Here is a 20,479-nt window from a genome sequence, read left to right as displayed (position 1 = left end):
AATCTACAAAATAAACCTTTCTAAAAATCAGAACTACAAAATTATTAGCTATTTTTTTAGCTACAGTAATTAGCTACTAATTCATTCTATTAAACATGGTAATTTCAGATAAATATATATTCTTTGTACTTCTAATTGGTTTACACTTACTTTACTACATTACTGTGTCGGTGACTGGAAGTTTATTACGAGGCTCCGCCCCTTGAAAAATCTCCCAATCATCATATGGAGAAGTCGTGCATCCAGGCAAATACTGGCCAATAAACAGTGGGAAATTAAATGCTAAGACTTTATATTTTCAGGTTGGTCGATTGCCGGTCAATCTGTAATTCTGCAAGAATGAGTGGTTAAATGTTTGGAGGAAATGGAAAATGGAATTGTTATTGTATCCACCCCGAATCATGGACTAATTAGATTCTAGAATTGATCCCAACAGTGTCAATGTCACAGCAAGGTCACTTTGGTAGGGGAAAACCCTGGACCATCTCATGACAGGGCGCACACACTGACACACACACACACACACACACACACACACACACACACACACACACACTCACACACACACACACACACACACACTCACACACTCACACACACACACACTCACACACACACACACACACACACTCACACACACACACTCACACACACACACACCCACACACTCACACACCCACTCCCACACACCCACAAACACACACATACACTCACACACACTCACACACACACACCCTCACACACTCACACAAGCACACACACACACTCACACACACTCACACACACACACACACTCACACACACTCACACACACACACTCACACTCACACACACACACACACACACTCACACACACACACAAACACACACTCACACACACACACACTCACACACACACACACACACACACACACACACTCACACACACACACACACTCACACACACTCACACACACACACTCACACTCACACACACACACTCACACACACACACAAACACACACTCACACACACACACACAAACACACACACACACACGCACACACAAAAAAACACAAACACACACAAACTCACACACACAAAAACAAACACACACAAAAACACACACATACACACATGCACGCACGCACACACACATATGCACATACACATCAATTCATGCAATCATGCATGCATGCACAAACACACGCACACACACATGCACACATGCATAAACACACACACTACATACAATACTAACAGTGATTGACAGAGGAGACATGTACTGAGCTTCTTGTCTGTAGTAACTAAATGTAGACTCTATATAGAGATTAGCTTGGAATGTTCATATCATAGATGTTAGCAAAACTGTAGAATAAATATGGAAGTATAATTAATTTTCCGCTCTCACAACTCTATCAGAGCATAGCTAATGCCGTCTGATACCCTAACGGCTCACTCTCTATCTCTATCCTCTCACTCCTTCTGATCCAGTAGCCACAAACACTCACAACACAACACCCTTTATCAGGGCCATCGCCTGTGTATGCCGTGCCAGGACTTCAGCACAAAGAACCCAGTGTTGAGTCTGATGTCCGCTCTCTCTCTCTCTCTCTCTCTCTCTCTCTCTCTCTCCCTCGCTCTCTCTCTTTCAGTCTTGCTCTCTTTCTTTCTCTCACTCCTTTCTTTACCCCTCCCTCCTGTTCTTCCTCTTTTTTGTTTGGGGTGTGTGAGTGTGTGTGTGCTCCAGATGGCTGCTTATGATGAAATGGGATTTAAAAAAAAAAGGACATTCCACAGGGGAGAGATGCAACAAGCACTAACTCCTGTAGAGCTTGAATGCAGGCAGTGACATCAAACTCAGCCCCATTGCCCTTACGGAAAAGGGCCGCTCTGAGTCTGGTCATCTCTCTCATCCCTCCGTAGCATGTCCCGTCGTACTCACTCACATACAGTCAACATTAGCACACAATAAAGGCCAGAGCTTTTGCCTATGTCAAATAAATCAAGCCATTCTCAACAGATTCCTGCACGAGGTTTGAGTGAGCAAAATTTGAGTGAGAAAAAAAAGAAAAGAAACGAAATGCTGTTTGTCAAGAAAGACAGTCATTCGGTCCTCGTACGGCATGAATTATTGAACGGAGGATGGTGGAGAAGGATGATACGCGGCGCGAGAGAAACAGAGGGATGACAGGAGGTGTAGGAGCAGCTGAGGAGACATATCACAGAGATGGACAGAGACAGAAGAAGAGAGAGAGAGAGAGAGAGAGAACACAGTAGTGTGCTGTCTGTAAGCTGGTTTCTGCTTTTCCCTCATGGCTTTCTTTTCTCCTCATGTGGCAATGTGCCATGTTCTCCATTTGCTACTGGTTTCACTCCTTTGAAAAGCTTATTTTGTGATACAGGACCTCTCACAGGCTAGACATATCTGTGTTCTGTTAGGATATAAAGGTGGACAGCAGATTTAGGAGACTACATTCATGTTCTTCAATTAATCTAGATTTTTCTCACATTTACTTTTGTTCTGTCTTTTTTTAGATCAAGATCAAAGCTCATTTTTCATATCTGTACCATTTTAGAAACTTCTCCATGGTAGAGATAGATAGAAATTTATCTGATATCTGGAGAATGACAAAATGAAGCATTGTCCTGAGACAATTCTTAAAATTGTGTGTGTGTGTTTGTGTATGTTAGAGAGTGTGTTGTGGGATGCAGCAGATTCAGCAGGTTTAGTCTGGGCACTTTCATGTGTGTGTGGTGTGTGTGTGTGTGTGTGTGTGTGTGTGTGTGTGTGTGTGTGTGTGTGTGTGTGTGTGCATTGTGGGATATAGCTATGATGTGTCGGATAGTTTTTTAGATCTAACTTGTTTGGTTTGGTCTTTTGTGTGTGTGTGTGTGTGTGTGTGTGTGTGCATTGTGGGATATAGCTATGTTGTGTCATGTCTAGGTTTCGGATCTAACATGTTTGATTTGGTGTGTGTGTGTGTGTGTGTGTGTGTTGTTGTGTATGTTAGAGGGTGTGTTGTGGGATGCAGCAGGTTTAGTCTGGGCACTTTCATGTGTGTGTGGTGTGTGTGTGCATTGTGGGATATAGCTATGATGTGTCATGTCTAGGTTTTTGGATCTAACATGTTTGATTTGGTGTGTGTGTGTGTGTGTGTGTTTGTGTGTGGTGTGTGTGTGGGAGCAGAGCTCATATGGAGTGTCAGTGGGGAGAATAGAGATAGGGAAGGTTTCTGCAGTGTTGACGGATTCCTGTGGTTCCTTCCGTGGGGTTTTGGTTAATTACTGTACTAATGCAAGGCTTCCCACTGTAACACTCATTCCTCAAGACGCACAAAACAAATCTCATATCTAGACCTATATTGGAATTTTGTAAACATGCATTAGATATTAATTTGCATTAAAATGTTTGTTCTTTCAGTGTTTGAAACAGATGTCTCATTTCCGCATATTCCTCCTGTTTGTTGTCTTTAATTCTCCCAGAAATGGCTCTAGCTCTTGTATTAGCTTTCAGTCATCCTGTTAGATCAACTCTGTTTCCTGTTAATCTTTGTTAAAATCCTGCATTCATGTGCATGTGTGAAGAGGACACAGGTGAGCAGTCTGACTCAGCAGGGCTGAAGCATTTATAGCTCTAAAGGTATGAGGTGAAAAGCTCAGCTCAAGACATAGACGTAAATATTAGAAGATAGAGGTGCACACAAATCCTACTGATGCTTCATTCACTCCCCTTAAGTTAAGGTTAAGTTAGGTGTTGCCATAACAACACTTGAAAGGCACAATCTAAGCAACCAGAGGGTGTAGCGTCAGAGCTAAATCTCTGGATTTCTAGATCTCTGGACAGCACCATTGAACTCCACAGGGGGTGAAGAAGGTAGTCGCTTATTAGTTAGCAAGCTGAACGGAATGAAGGCATTATACATAATAAGTGATAACATTTATTTATTTGTTTGTTTGTTTGTTTGTTTGTTTATTTATTTATTTCATTATTTAAACAGAACTGCTGGTTATTTGTGCTTGGTTTGTGTTGAGCAATGTAAAAAAAGTGCAGAGTAAAAAATAAGTGGAGAGGCAGAGAGCGAGAGAGAGAGAGAGAGAGAGAGAGAGAGAGTGTGTGTGTGTGTGTGCCAGTGTGCATCTGAGTGCTGGCAGGCTTGAAGACAGCCAGCTGGTCAAATATCTGTTTTTGAGTTTGTTTTCCAAAGACCTGCTCTTGCTGAAAGGAGATGAGAGTGTGTTTTTTTTCCTTATTGGCCTGTCTCTGAGCTGTCAGCCAGCATGCTCAACGAAACCCACAAAAGGCAGCACTGTTCTACCTTATCCACTAGATGGCACACTTTCATCCTGAGCCTGGGACAATAGCGCTTGCTGGTGAGGACGTTAGATGCCGCTTTTTAACGCCAGTTCACTAACTAAGCATCCTGTTGCTCAAGGTGTGTGCACAAGGACGCAGGACCCCTGGTGATGGGTGACATGGAAACAGATGGATTGATTTTTTTTACTGCACTTCTGATGGTGTCAATTGTAGACTATACAAATATGATCAAAAGCAAACAAGAGTAACACATCAAGACGGTGTGGTTGGGTTAGATTTCTGGATTAGTCAACTACCAAGACATGGCCCTTCACTTTCTTATTGTCATCAGCAGCTGATGCTCTGCACTGGTGATCATTCTGTAGAGCTCTGATTATGGTGCACAGATACAGCAGCACTCTGATAACATATTTTAGATACATATCAATAATTTGTCAATACAAATCATCACTGAAAGGCTAAAGATGTGCGACAATTATAGAATATATTGTATATACCGTAATGTATTCAGGTGCAAAACAGTGATTCACTGGTGCTCATGGGATTTGGGATTTGAACTTAAAGCCCAAGCCTCCACTATAAACCTAGCTGTACACCTCAGGAAGAGATCTGTGTGTTATATCAAGCTTTAAAACCTCTACTGTACAGGATTATCTCCTCAGCCATGGGTTTCTTTACACAACAATGCATTTGAAACCTGTCTGGTTTATTTCCTGTCTTCATCTGTCTGTCTGTCTGTCTGTCTCTCTCTCTCTCTCTCTCTCTCTCTCTCTCTCTCTCTCTCTCTCTCTCTCTCTCTCTCTCTCACTTTCTCTCTCTTTTCATGTACCCTAACCAGCAGAAGTATTCACATCCTTTCAAAGGATGGGGGAAATCAGGGTGCGTTTTCTTTTTTAACACTCTTTAAACTCTCATGATGTTGTTCGTCACCATGAGAAAAAGTGTGAGATTAAAATGTTCTGCATGGACATATTTTTCTTCTACAATTCTTCTGTACAGGAAGTGTTACACATTACAGGAAGATGTTTTTCTATTGGAGGCTTCATAAAAGTAAAAAAAAACAACAACATTTTATTAGGTTTATTAGGGGAAAAGACAATCACTAAATTTAAATAAACCTATAAAGCACTGATCCATATTGAAATGTAAGATTTTATGCATTTTTATTTCTTTGTCTAATTTCTGACTTTTTTTAGAAGGGTGCCAATAGTTCTGTACATGACTCCAGGTCTTTTACCACCGCAGTCCCATCTGCTCTCTTTTTATTCGCTCGCTTTCTCTGTCTTTATAAGAGTGCATTTCCCAGTAGCTAGGCAGTAGGGCTGTGGTATTAGCATGTTTGCCTTGAAGAAAGCACTATGGGGCTTTGGGAAAGTTTACTCATATGAGTTGAAAGCAGTGAGGGGTGGGAGGGGGGTGGCGCTCTAATTGTGAGCAAATACTCCCATGGCTTTGAGGCAGTGAAGGAGAGAGAGTAAGAAAGGGAGGAGAGAGAGAGAGAGAGAGAGAGAGAGAGAGATGAGCTGATAGAGAAAGACATAGATTGGGGATGAAATAGAACATGCAATCCTGCACTGCAGCAATTTTTTTTAGTTTCTGTAAGTCCAGCCATCTGAATTTTCAGTTCGATAGATGTCATGAAGGCATTTCAGTGAAGTGATGTAATGCTGGCTTTGTGCTGCTGGAGCTGTAGCGAATGGCAGACTGAGCGCTGTGTTGTTGTCTTCCTCTCCTGTTGTTTTACTGGCTTTGTTCCAGGATGCTGGACAGGCCTCCACAGCAACGGACAGCTCTCTAGAAAAGTAGGAGAGAGAAAAATCTCACCCAATTTCCACTTTGTGTCCTCTTTCATTGCCGTTATTCTCTTTTTTCTCTCGCTGTGAAGACTGTGAGAACAAAGACACACCGGTTTACAGGCACACACGCTGTGCAACACGTACACTTTTAAACATGCACTTGCTGTCCACTTTATTAGAAACACCTGTCTATACACCTGCTTGCACAAGCATTTATCAAATCAGCCAATCAGGTGGCTTCAGTGTGGTTCATAAAATCATGCAGATACAGCACAAGTCAAGAGCTTCAGTAAATGTTTATCAAATACCAGAATGGGGGAACAAATGTGAGCTCAGTGACTTGGAGGATTTGCATGATTGTTGGTACAAGACGGGCATTTCTGTAAATCAAATACCGCAATCCTTAAAGTTTACACAGAATAGTAAGAAAAATGTTCAGTGAGCAGCTGAATGGCCAGACTGCTGCGCGCTAACAGGAAGGCTACAATAACTCGCATAACCGCACATTACAACCGTGGTGAGCAGAAGAGCAGCTCTGAACGCACAATATGTCGAACCTTGAGACAGACAGGCTACGACAAAAGAACTGCTCATTGACTTCCACACTCAATTCTTCCAGAAGAGGAAGAAGAGGGAACTAAGGTTGTTGAAGATTAGAAAACCGTTGCCTGCTTTATGATTTTATGCATTTCTCTGTGGCAATGTGATTGGCTGATTGGATAGCTACATGATTAACCAGGCGTATGGGTGTTCCTATTAACTGTGCCTGTAATCGGTTTGCATAAGGTTTTACTGCACATCAAGTAGGGATTTAAGCACAAACATTATCATTTACTGACTTTACACAATTCCTGTTGTTTCACTGGTTTGAATATTAGAATAAAATCAAGGCGCTGTAGATAAATTCTTTGATTAATCGTTTCCCAGAAAACTAAGAGCACAAGACACAGTGTTGCCGCTGTGAGAGGATACAAGAGAATATGCTAGTGTGTGTGTGTGTGTGGGTGTGTGTGTGTGATGTTCCCTTGCTCTGCTGTTTTGGAAAGCCCAAAGGAATTACTGTCTCACCTGCTGTTTCGAGGGAGTCTGGAGAAACAGTTGCTCGGTCCCCAGAGGATTGGAGAGATATAGCATTAAACGAGTGTGCTCCCACCATCATCACATCTCGTGATCTGCCCGTCGCATTCCACTCTCCCCGCTGTCAGAAATCCTTGGAGAAAAGCTGTGAAACAAAAAGCGGTTTCTTTGACTATTTACTAACTGTGCTTTTCACTGACAGCTAGCTTGCATATCAGTGACTGCTGTGTGTGTGTGTTGTGTATGCTCAGTGTACACTACTGCATCATTATCTGTCTTCTGTTTTTGAAAAATAATGGAAAGTTGAAGCATATGAAAAAAAGACGATCTGTATGGTTATTAGCTGCTCTGACACATGGAGAATTATAGACTCTTTGTGCTTTTTGGAATTTCTAATCTGATTGAATATTGATTTAGATTTGAGACGGAGTGATATTAAAGATCTTTAAGGAATACTTAGATATCAGAGCATCGTTTCCTTCCCAACACACACACACACACACACACACACACACACACACACACACACACACACCCTCCTGTCTCCCCTGTGCCCCTTGCTTCATCTCTCTGAGCTGTTTTTAAGAGAGAACTGTGTAGAGCTGCGCATTTCAGCTCCACAATTAAAGTGAAAGGGCTGTGGTGTGGGGCAGACTCGCACTAGCCAGCTCTGCACCATTCATCACCGTGCATTTTACATTGACCTTGACACCCACTTCATTAGAATAAAGATTGTCTAGCATTTAGGTTGCATTGTTCCCGGCGTTCAGACCCAATGCAAGTTCCTGCTTAGCCACAGCAGTAGTGAGTCTGTCAGGGGTTATCTGCATTTTCCCACTTTTTCTCTTTTATTTTCTCATTCCAGTTTCTCTCACTGGAAAGACTCACAGTGTGTTACAGATATCCTGATGTGGCCAGATTATAAAAAAGAAGATGAAAATGATGGAGATGAAAAGTTAAAGGGTTATGAAGAGTGAATGTCTTTGTGCATTCTTACGTTTATTAGTTGTTTGTTGATTTATTGTTTTTATTGATTTAATTATTTATTTTGAATTTTTCAACCTGTTTGTTCTTTTTCTCCTCTCAGGTTTGTACCCCAATCCCCCCCCTCTCTCTTTCTCTCTCTCTCTCTCTCTGACACACACACACACACACACACACAAACTCAAATTTATCTCCATTATTATCCCATCAGTCAAACGCAGCCAGGGCAGCACTGCAGAAAAATGCTCTATGAAGGAAAAGACCTCCTCAACCACTCTTTACTTTAGACATAATTAGAATTCAATTATTAATGAAGGATACTTAAAAAAGATTGTTTCATGATTCCCTATTAGTGAATTTGCTCTTCATTTTAATATTTGTCATTTGATTTTTTATGCTGGATAATGCAATATCGACTCAATTAACAATGCATGGCCTATATAATATGATTTGCAGTTAATGCAAATGAAATAAGCGAGAAGAAAGCAAAGTGATGCGAAATCCCAGATGTAATTTGTCTGACTGGTAATTTTCACTGTCTGTACAAAGGTGCCACATATATATACTCTCACACCAGGCATTTATTTATTAACAACGACAATGACTTGAAAGCTTGAATATCTGTCCTCGTCGCCGGTGAGGAATATCCAAAGTTGCACAATTCTTGTGGACTCTGGTGCTTAGTGAGCAACAGCAGCAGGCCAAATACTCCAGCCTGGCATCATTATTCAGGCTTTAGAGGAGTGTGGAGCAGGGCCCAGGCTGAGGCTTCTCCGCCTCTTAAAACACTGTGCTCTTGGCTGATTGCATTGTTTCCTGTGTTTGTCTGGTGAAGAAAAAGTGCCACGCTCACAGCGGAGAGGGGGCAGTGGAGGGCTGGCTGCTAAGACTCTCTCCAGCCCAATCCCTCCTCCCCGAACCCACAGCTGAGCTCCAGGCCTCGGACCCTGGATAAAAAGCGTCTTTGTTCGCTACTCAATAGCATTAGGCATGGGCTTCCTATGGGGGTCACCACCAAGTCTTGTGCAAAAGCAGAACGGGAAACATAAAAAACCATAAATAAATACATTCGGAAAAACAATAAGCGTGACATTAAGTATATATCATCACATGTATACATTGTGCCGCTAAAAGTGACTTTTAGCAGCAGGGAGTTTGACTAAAATAAGTCATAAAATTCTTTAAATAAAGCAGAACACAGTCAATCACAGATCAGAGGAGCCAGTGAAAATGTTTAGTGTTTTCTCTGTTACTTCCTCTCAATAAATTATCCTATGTTAAAAACTGGCTGTCGTAGTCGCTCTGTGTGTTTTAACCCATCACTAAGCTGATTGGATATTTTTTGGAAATCTTACTAGCATTAAGTTGGATGTCTTAAATTCCTGCATCCTCTGTATTGTATTGTACTTTTTTGACAGTTTGATGTGCTGACAGAGAGTAGGTAAGTTCCCAGAGTTCCTTGTAGCACTGTGTTCAATCTATATCCAACCTTCTACTCTTTGCACAAGTGCTTCTGATTTCCTGAAAGATGCCATTGTTTATGCAGCTTGTTCCTGTTGAAGGTTTTTTTAACAATCTAAAGTTTATTTTGTCTTTGTTGAAAGTTCATTCTTGACTAGGTCTGGAAAAGCTGGTGGAAATTCTCCTGGGTCTCGGGTTGACCTCTGAGTGACTGGCTACCTTGTTCTTAAACACAGAGGCGAGAAAGGGATGAAAAAATAGTAGAGAAAGTGTTTGACTCAGGCCTCAATGTGCGCCTTCTATACCAGTTGTAAAATGGCTTATTCTTCTGGTCACCATGGTGACAATTAACACTGTTGCACAGCCTTTTGTTCCAGGCCAGTTCGGCAGTTTTTTCCCCCTTCTTTTTCTGAGCAAAGCGATTTTTCACTGGAAAAATAGAACAACAACCAAGCACAGAAGCATGGCAGCGGCCATTTTACATAAACAGTTTAGGAATCACTTCCAAATGGCAGTGCCATGTCTTTTGAAGTGAATATGTAGTTTTTTTTACTTCCTGGTCTTTCAAGGCCGTGAGGTTCACACATCATTGAGAGGCCTTCATCCCGCTTCCATCCCACTTCTCCCCCTCTGTGCTCCCTGTCTCTCCTCCTCTCCCTTCATCACCATCTCCCTCTCTCCCTTTCCTTCCCACTCTACAGCCGACATCAAGGGTGCTGGTGCGATATGAAAAGGGCCCAAACTGATTAAGTAATTATCAGTTTTCCTAGTTTTCTTTTGGGCAGATCTCTATCATGAAAGCATATCAAATTCCACATTATGTACCTCAGAGTCGATTTGTCTCCCCGTCTGCTTTCTCCCATGCTGTTCTGAAGTGCTTTTCCTTTCCTTTATGCTAAACGTTTAATAAAGGAGATTCAGCACATCATCAGAGGAGTTCTAAATTACTTTTTTCCTCTCCTCCGATTCATTTTCAGGGCAAAAACAAGAACAGCGATGCTCTCTATTTGATTTAAAGCCAGTGTAGTAGGCTGTGTGTGTGTGTGTGTGTGTTAAAAGGCTGAGCACTAGAGCGCAGATGTGAATTCTGTTTCTTGCCTCAGCCCCCCCCTTACATGTTAGCGTTAGCATAAAGTGATTTAAATACAACCCCACATCCGACTCAGCTCATGTAGTCTTACTTTTGTTGTCTCAACATGTTACAGAGAGTGAACAAACTTTAATTTAATGGGGAGATGGATCAAGAAAAATGCATTAAAAGAGCTCATGTGTGACTGCAGTTTTGCTGACATTTCCAGTCGTTTATGTTAATATGCCAAGTGAATTAATATTATTATCGCTTGTTGATATTTCATCTGTTTAAAAGACTATCTATGCGCACTGATTTATTGAATTTGTTAAGGAAACAGGGCTGCCATGTCCTCACTCGAACACTCGAACACAGATGTGGTATGTATTAGACTATACACTTTCTCAGCCTAAAGAAAAGAGGTGTTTATGTACACAGTTAATACTGTTACAAAGTGTTTTGCACTCACACAGACCCAAACAAACTTTATACTGGTCAGCATTATATTAGTTTATTTGATCTGTCCTGTATTGTATTGTTTTGTGTGTTTGTTTATTCACGTGAATAAGTCCATTTAACTTTTTAGCCCTTAGTTCTGGTTGTCTTAAGTAGCTCTGTGTCTTTATGAAGCACCAGGGTTCTGGAGGAACATTGATTCATTTACAAAATACTATATATATATATAAGGTCCAAATACCAATAAAAGCCTGTTGACTTCACTCATAATAGAAGCCTTTATTGTTGTCAAGTATATATATATATATTTTCTTTTTTTTCTAGCACAGTGAAATTTTTACTTTACACATCCCAACTTAGGACTGGGTCAGAGCACAGGGTCAGGCATGATACAGTGCCTCTGGAGAAGAGAGGGTTAAGGGCCTTGCTCAAGGGCCCAGCAGGAACAGCTTGGCAGAGCTGGGGCTTGAACCCAGATCCTCTGATCAACAACCTAGAGCCTTAACTGCTTGAGCCACCTCACGGCCAGCTCTGAGCCGAGGAAGCCAAAACACTCGCATCGGGTCGTCTCCTGCATTCTAATCCACCTCCTTATCTCTTCATCTCATCCTTCACTGCTGTCTCCGTAAATTACATGACATTTTTATAATGAAAAGGAAAACTATTAAAATCAACATTTGCTGTCAACAACAACAAAAAAAAACCTTGGGTAATCCCGTTTACTTTTAAAGGAAGTTTTTTTTTGTTTTGTTTTGTTTTGTTTTTGCTTTGGTGGCTGCTATTAAAACCTGAAAGGGATGGATGGCTTAAAAGGATGTGTGATAGTGTCTCCATCAAAAACAGCGACAATGAAAAATGAATCTTGGCCCAATGACAGCAAGAAGAGAGAGGAAAACAGAGCGCATTTAAATATTTAAATGTGCTTCTTGCCGTAATGATAAATGACAACAAGAATCAAGTAGCTATTGGTGCAGAAAATGAAATAGGGAAGAGAGAGAGAGAAATTAGGCAAAAAAAAAAGGTGCAAAATTGAAGAGTGCCAGTTTCACCCTTTACAGTATGCTTGTCAGCTGTTTAACTGAAAATGTCATTGCTTAAAATCATATCAAATCTGCAAATTACTGCTTTTCATGGGCATTAGTTTCCATCCTCTCATAGGCTCAGATATGTTCTGAGGTCCGCAAAGTTAAATAGTCATTTGATTTGGAGGATGAAGTCTGTCCTGCTCTGAGAAAAAGCCATGGTTTTGTAGCTTTGCAAGAGTCTTTTTGTTATGATGACATGAATGGTAATGTTATTTGTGTGTGTGTCTGCAGGGTAACCGTGTGGAGATGGCAATGTGGCTCCCAAAGAAAACGCAGCTCCTGGGTTGGGCTGAGAGCCTGAAGAGGAGTAGCATCGAGCTGCCTGATGACTTTGAGGAACGCATGACTGCTCTCAGGGTCAAGTGGGATCAGCTAGAGGTGAGGTCTTATACAATAAACCCTGTTCTCTGTCCTCTGTCTTGTACTGTAGCTTTAGACTATTCTTCACATTCACAAATGATCAAAAGTCATGACTCAGCGGTGAAGAGAAGAAGCTGAAGATAAATGTTACATTAACTGCTGTGGCTGGATTTATTTATTCGTCTCATTACTCAAGCCGATTCAGCAGATGAAGATTTTATTATTGTAGATGCTTTGTTATACAGTGTCAGTGTGTGTTTGTGTGTTGAAGATTTTGCATTTATCTGTAATTAGTCCACTAATAAAGTGTAGATGCTTATGTGTATTACAGTACTTTTATTACCTGATGATGTTTATAAATGTAGATTTAGATGTCGAGCTCTCTCTGTGTTTGTGTGTGTGTGTATGTGTGTATGTGTGTGTGTGTCTGCATGTATTCATAGCTTAGTGGGGACCAAATGTCCCCTGAATTTTGACTGATCCCCAAGAGGAAAACAAAAAACTGCAGATTTTCAGAGTAAAAAAAATTGAGATTTGGATAAATAAAGGTGAAGTTATTTTTTAAGATACTTACAGTGATAGCAAGACAAACATGTGTGTGTGTGATGGAGTGAAACGTGTAGATGGAGATATTATTAGTTGCTTCAATATTTTGTCAGTCCTCACAAGATTGTAAAATTAAAGTCTTTGTGTTGTTGTGGTTATTTTGGTCCAGGACCAATTTGTATCACGTAATAGTTAGATTACAAACAGCATCGTTATCCGGAAGCTGAACTATTTGAGCACCAAATGACCGCTCAGTTCAGCTGCAGCAGTTAGTGTTAATTAAAGCCATATGTAAAAGAATAATCACTGACAGTTATGCAAAATGGCTGTATCCGAACTTTGCAATGAGCTGTGGATGTGCGATCATGGACGGTATGGAGCGTGAGTTAGCGGCAGGAATGAGACGGCAGTGGTGCGGAGCGTTCAATATGAGCGTTCCTGCTCCCTGCGCTGTGCATTACGCCGTCTCAATTGCATATTAAACAAGCCTATCAAGTCAGCCATTGGCATCTGCTGTGCTGACACAAATTGTGAATTAAATGAAATTGATGTCCTCTGTCGCATTTATGAAGACAGACCATTCTCTGAAGTATGCTGCTTATGAAGAATTGATGATTGCATATTGCTCCAGAACAAAATAAAGTGGCAATAAATTCCTGTTTTTTCGCTGCTTGACCCTCCAAGGGCATGGATTTCAGCACATTTGTCAAGCGCTGAAAACACTACTGAGTTCGTCGATTATCAATATTCAGATAAGGAGAAAAGAAGAGAGACAGAAAGAGTGGTGATGAATAACTGAGATGTTTCTGTTGCTCACTGAATATTAGGGCTCTTTTTTGACCTCTCAGCACAATCAGCTTGCCTGCAACTGCTCAGCAATATTAGATATTAGACATGATTAGATACACATTTGGTTGGACACAAATGCTAACAGAATGTGTAAAACAAAATACAAAACAGGACACGGTGCTCTTGTAGTACATTTTCAAATAGTTTTTAATCCGATTTCTACATCTGTACAACGTATACACAAGAAGACAAGACACATGGTGTGATACAAATGGTTGGACATGATTGGACATTATTACACTATAAGAGTCATTGATGGTAATGGGAATGACAGGTGGATTGACCATATTGTTCGTGACAACACACTCGAGAGTGCTGCTTCAGTAATGTTCATTCAAGATGCTCTTACGTGTGTGTTATGTGTGACTCTAGTTTGCTAAATAAAGCCATTTTTAATATAGGATATATAATATGATTTAGTTATTAATTATAAAATGAATAAGTACTTTATAGCTCTGGGTTGCATTTCAAAAACTTCATTTATGAGCTTGCACCAAATCGCATCGACTTCTATACAAATTCATTTGCACATTAACAATATATACAATATATATAACATCCTGTTCATATTCACACACGTCACTGCACCGTATTCAGATTCAGTTACTGAATTCAGATACCATCTCATTATTTTCTATATATTTCTTTTTTCAATTCAAATTTGTATCTAATTTGTGTGATATTTTTATTCTATTACCTTAATGTTAATTGCCTATTTTTATATCAATCACAGTCGTGAAAAGCATTTCACTACAGCTCGTACAGCGCATGATTGTGCATGTAAGAAATAAAATTTGAATGTGAATTTAAAGTTGAAATTCTGCCTCTGTAGTATGTACGACTCGACCCTTTACCTCTCTGAGGTGGTCGTCTAACAAGCATGGGCTAGTTCATTAATAGAAAGGCCCTGAACATAGTGTCATGGCTTCCACTAAATGAGTCTTAACCAGGGCAAGTGAGCGAATGTATGTTTAAAAAAAAAGGACTGAAACAGGATGAGATATGAGAACACAGTGAGGAGGATAGTTCACGTTCCTCATGTTGAAACCTGCATTTAAAGATTATAGTTGGTGTTTTTTTTTTTAAGTCTATTTGACATTCTGCTGTTGATATGTTGAATCTGATTAGTTGAGAGCCAATAGCAGTTCATCTGTAGAATCTGCAATATGGTATAAGAGGTTCAAATGTAAGTAATACACTTGGAGGTAGAGTGCAGGCACAGAGCACAGAGCACTCTGGATTATCTTCCCATTAATTCACTTGAGCATTATTTCCGAGATATGGACTATTCAAGGTTTTCACAGCCAACAGCCAGATCAACAACATTTCAACCGGTGCCAGATGAAAGTGGGGCCTATACACTGAACCATCACTTATTCAAAAGATATTTCTCTTCCGTCCACATCGCTAGCTTCAAGGAAAGCAGATTCCAGTTGAGACTAAACTTTAAGGCTGCGTGTGAGATAACCTTTATAACACCTTAGATGTGGTATGGTGTGAAAAAGCTCATTCTCACACAGCCTCTAAAACAGCTTGTTCCGTTGATGTCCATTGTCTCAGGATTAATGATGCACAGGGATGAGCAGAACGCAGATGTGTTAATAAAGCAGTGAGCAGGGAGGGGGCTCAGGGGGACCGGGCCAGGACTGAGAGCTTAATTGATGCTGCATGCTGAAATAGCCACTTCAATGCTGAGTCATAATCACATTTGTTTCCATTACAGCTTTCTTACACACAGCACACACAAAGAACGGACAATTACACCGCCTGTGTGTATATTAATTGGATAATGGAGTGTTTTGTGCTCACAATTGCCTTCTCGGTGTTCAACCTGCATCCTGCACTCGGTCTACAAAAGTACAATTGTCAGACAGATGTGACAACAGCCACACAGTCACAATACACACACGTACACATAGGCACATGGATTATCAGGCACACACGCACACACACACACACACACACACACACACACACACACACACACACACACACACACACACACACACACAGGATATGGTAGATCCCTCTCTCACTGTCAGCAGCAGAAAACTCGTTTTTTTAAACTCGTTTAAAAAATCGTTGGTGTGTGTTTTTGCGGTTGATTGTTTGCTATTCAACAAGCATTTCAATGTCTTTCTAAAATGTCACTTTGTGCGATGAAATTTTAACCCGCTGCTGAAACGAACCCTCTTATCCAGTGCATATGGCACTTTGGTAATAGCTTTGCAGCCTCTTCTAAATTACTTCTAAATATCTTAATTCGATCCAAGTAAATTAGAGTTAATTAAAGTGTTATCTCATGAAAAAGCAATTCATTCGATTCTAGTTAAAATGTATAGGTGGGACAAGTTATCCCTGTGATCAAAATGAGGTCATGTTTTGTCTTTTTTCCCCCTTACATTCTGAAACCAGAGTTGAATCAGGATTTTTAATTTGCAGGTATATCTTGATTGTGTGTGTGCATTTATAGTTGAATATTTGCCTGTGTGTCTGCAGAAGAGCCTTGGAGAGCATGCAGAGGTGCGTACGGGTGAGCTAGGTACCCGTGGGCTGCTCTCTCCAGGCACCAACAGCATGGTTGCTCAGCTGGAGCTCAAGATCAAGGAGCTAAAGGGCTGGCTCAGAGACACCGAGCTCTTCATCTTTAACCTGAACCTTCGGGAGGACACACGGCATCACAGCCATGCAGATACCTCCTGTGATGCACACCAAGCCCCAATGACAGACCTACAGCACAACCCACAAAACCATGACCAAGACCCACAAGCAGAGCCACAAGTTGTCAAGCAGCTGGAGCGCTTCAAGGTAAGAGCTGTGGAGAGAAACAGATTAGAGCAACCCCGCTGAGATCTTATCAGGAGGTCTTTACTGCCACCGTTCTGGTCATGCCCTGTTACTACAGACATTGGCTCGACAGGAGACTGCTGTAATAGCTGAAATAGGCCTTCCACCTCATCACACAGACCTCCTCTACCTAGTTGGACAGACTGTATTTGAGTGTCACCAAAGCAGAACTGATATCTTTTTCAGACTCTCTCTGTGTACCATGTGTCTTAGCTGGAGGTTTCTCAGCATCACCATGTCAAGGTTGTAGCATTGAGTACATGTTACGAATGAAGTAAAGTACAGTCTTTTTGTAGAAAATCACCTGTTCTGCAAACTGGAGTGTTTCATGTGAGTGCAATAATAAATGCAGGGCAAAAGCACTCGTCAGAGCTCTGACTGAAAATCTATAGGAAATAATTATTTGAGTTAAAATGCTGAGGAACAGCGAGGGGGAATTAATCAAGCCATGTCAAAACACAGGTAGTGGAGTTGATTACATTCCCCCTGCTGAGTGACAAACATAAGAGAAGAAAACTTTTAAATATAAGCTGAGTGAAATGAGCAGGGGCAGAAATAGTGGCTTCCAGAACGAAGACTTTGCCTTTGATAAAATGCTGCACACAATGGAGGCGAGCATTGATTTTTTTTTCCGGAGTAGAGTTTGAAAAAAAATAGCAATACTGGAACTGGAAATATTGATAAGTTCAATTTCTACAGACGTGCTGTTGCACTAAACTAGATGAATGGGCATTAAATGGGAGGAAGGAGGGCATTTAATGATGCCATATCTGTTCTTTCAGCTTGGCAGTGTGAATGAGTTGAATAGGCAGAGTTGGCGTGATTGCAGAGACGTTGAAAGGCAGCAGCAGGAGAGCTTAGATCCACACTGCAATAGCGCCACTGTTCTCTGAGCCATCACAACTGAGAGGGAGAGAGAAAGAGCGAGGGGTGAAGAGAGGTGCACTGACGACCATACTTACCCCCATTTCCATGCCAGGCAAAGCAACAGGCTTTCATCATGTTAGAAATGAGCTACAGTTCTACACAACACTTGACCATCAGATTGTGCCAATAGGCCAGAAACAGTGCAATCAGTGAAGTTAATTCCGCCTGAGGTTCTTCAAAGGAGCGCATCTTATGCTGCCCTGATCATCGTCTGTGATCACTCTCTCTGATCACCACAGTTTGACTGAAAGGACTGCACAGTACTTGTGAAAATGCTCACTCACAATAAGTGCTGCTATATCTATGTCTTATATACGGACAGGACACACACACACACACACACACACACACACACACACACACACACATATATATATATGGCCCACATGTCTACATACTTTTTGCCATGTAATATGTCTCGAAGAGAAATGATACTTGTGGTTTTTCCTTTCATTTGTCACCTGTCAGTATCTAAGACATGTTCTAAAGCAAAAAAAAACACGTCCTAATGAACCACACACTCACACACACACACACACACACACACACCCACACACACACACACATAAGGAATATACTGGCTGGCTTATCTGGGTCGAACATTTCCTGTCTCCTGTCTATGGTATTCCGGCTTCGGGCATTATGGATTAAGCGTTTTACTCATTAAATCTGTGTTAATAATTTGTGGTACTAAAGATCACCGTACCCATCACAGTGTCACAGCATCTCCCATTTTGCCTGAGCAGTGTCACAGTGAAAGATAGAAGCTTTGTTTGATGGTAATGTCCTCTGCAGAGTTAATGCAGATTTCATATCATTTCAGGCTAATAACATTAGTCATTTCTTATCAGCAGCTTTATATAGTGGCTGTCTGCCATTTTAAAGATGGACGTCTAAAAAAAGGATATTTGAGTCCTTTTCTGTAATGCATTTAAATGTCCTGTGAGTACATTTCCACCTTACTGTTAGAGTTAAACAAACCATCCTTGCTTCCTGTGCTTGTTTTATTTACTGGCTGATCACCAGTCACATATTTGTCCACAAGGGCTATCATTTCAGAGGTAGATGCACTAGCAGATTCACTATTGCTTAGGCAACTGCAGGGACACTTTTAGCCAACAAACTTCCCATTTCAGTACCAGTGTACAGAATGTACTCCCCTTATAACATGCAGAAACACTTCGAGGTTTGTATTGGACGAATAAGGTGCAGTGGCCTGATGTTAACAGTGCAGTGTATCAGTTATTTACAAGGTTTACTATGCAGAAAATTCTAAGCTGTTTCAACTCCATGTGATGTCTGATATAATAATCAGTGTTGTAATATAGTACAGAGATGTTGTTCATGTTGTTGATGTTGACATGTTTCTAAAGGTTTGTAACGAAGTAGACCAGTTATAATTTTAATGATCGCTTTACAATTCTAGACTTAACTGTACTTTAACTATGTTTCATGTATGTAATTAGTATATAAACATCTGCATAAAACTTGTACATGATCTATCACATCATTTCTGCACAGCTCTAATGCTTGCCAAAGCTGATTTAATGGCCAGCTGTGGGCATGACTAGTGTTTAGCGAACTAAATACCAATTGCACAGAAAATGTGCATGATACTTGAAGGAACTTTTGGGTGTCTAGAGTAAATTTGACATGCTGTCGGCTCGAGCTTCTCAAAGTAAACTACCAGAAGCTGGATTTCTGTTCCACACTTTCTAGGTTTGTAACTAGCTGAAGCGTAACTCGTCATTTAACCCTACAATATAGGTTACATTCTACTCTGAACAAAGAGAACTATAAATTCCTTTAGCTTTTGCTGTGGCTGGCAGCTTCTTTCTTAACAAAATACTGAGTAGACAATTACAGTAGGTGCTTTTGTTTTCAGTTTATAGTCCTTCCACTTAATGTGGTAGTAGTTTATTTACTTCATGCAGAAAGTAACGAGTAGTCACATTATAGTTAATAAAAACTTTCTTTGAGTAACTACTCCAGTACTGAATAAACATTTTGACTAAACCATCAAGATGTTAATGTAGCAGTAAAGAAAAATAAGAAAAGTCTAATATAGATATTCTTAGAGAGAAATATCTATAATGGTAAAAAAGTAAAAAAAATAAAAGAAAAAGAAAGAAATAGATTCAACCACATTTCGGCAATAAATAAACGTAAGCTTTAGTACTGAATTATTAGTTACACTGAAACAAATGCTAAAAATTGAGCCATTGTGTTTTTTTTTTTGTTTGGAATCCATTTATTATTTCCTATTAATTATTCAGTTCACATAGACCATTTAAATATCTTACTAAGTAGCTGTAGGTGGGATTCATACTAAATCTAAAGTTTAATCTCTGTTGAATCGTCAGTCTGATTCCATCTGTTCCTCTCTCATCGCTGCTGATAAGAAGAGTGCAGCCTCGGCCCTGGGCCTCATCCTGGGGGCTTCTGTCCGGCTAATGAAATGTGACAGTGCAGATATAATATCAATACTTCTCCATGATTAGGAATAAAGAACTCCTGTTCTTTGGCAAGTACTAAACACGTTAAGGTGCTGGGGGAAGGGGGGGTGTTAGCGAATAGGGGAGTGCCAGGCACAGCGTTAGTGTCTTATCAGCAGGTAATGGGGAGCAGACAGGTGACAGCCCAGAAAGGCCTGTTCATTACACACACAATCGACTGGCCACACACCCACTCTTATTTTTCATTCTACGTCCAGCTTGCTCCCTTT

The 20,479-nt window shown here is 40.7% G+C and overlaps 1 protein-coding gene across 1 annotated transcript in view; it reads left to right on the top strand.

The window, feature by feature from the left end:
* Positions 1-20,479, top strand: part of akap6 (A kinase (PRKA) anchor protein 6) — an 88,357-nt gene that overhangs the window by 56,074 nt on the left and 11,804 nt on the right. Inside the window, exons 10-11 of the mRNA XM_060879777.1 lie at positions 12,457-12,603; positions 16,480-16,788. Coding sequence (XP_060735760.1) covers positions 12,457-12,603; positions 16,480-16,788 — 456 coding nt within the window. The remainder of the gene's footprint in view (positions 1-12,456; positions 12,604-16,479; positions 16,789-20,479) is intronic.

This window comes from Tachysurus vachellii, chromosome 10, assembly GCF_030014155.1.
Source record: "Tachysurus vachellii isolate PV-2020 chromosome 10, HZAU_Pvac_v1, whole genome shotgun sequence".
NCBI classification, from domain to species: domain Eukaryota; kingdom Metazoa; phylum Chordata; class Actinopteri; order Siluriformes; family Bagridae; genus Tachysurus; species Tachysurus vachellii.
Note: the sequence above shows the minus strand (reverse complement) of the source record. Positions and strands in the feature narration are given on the sequence as shown.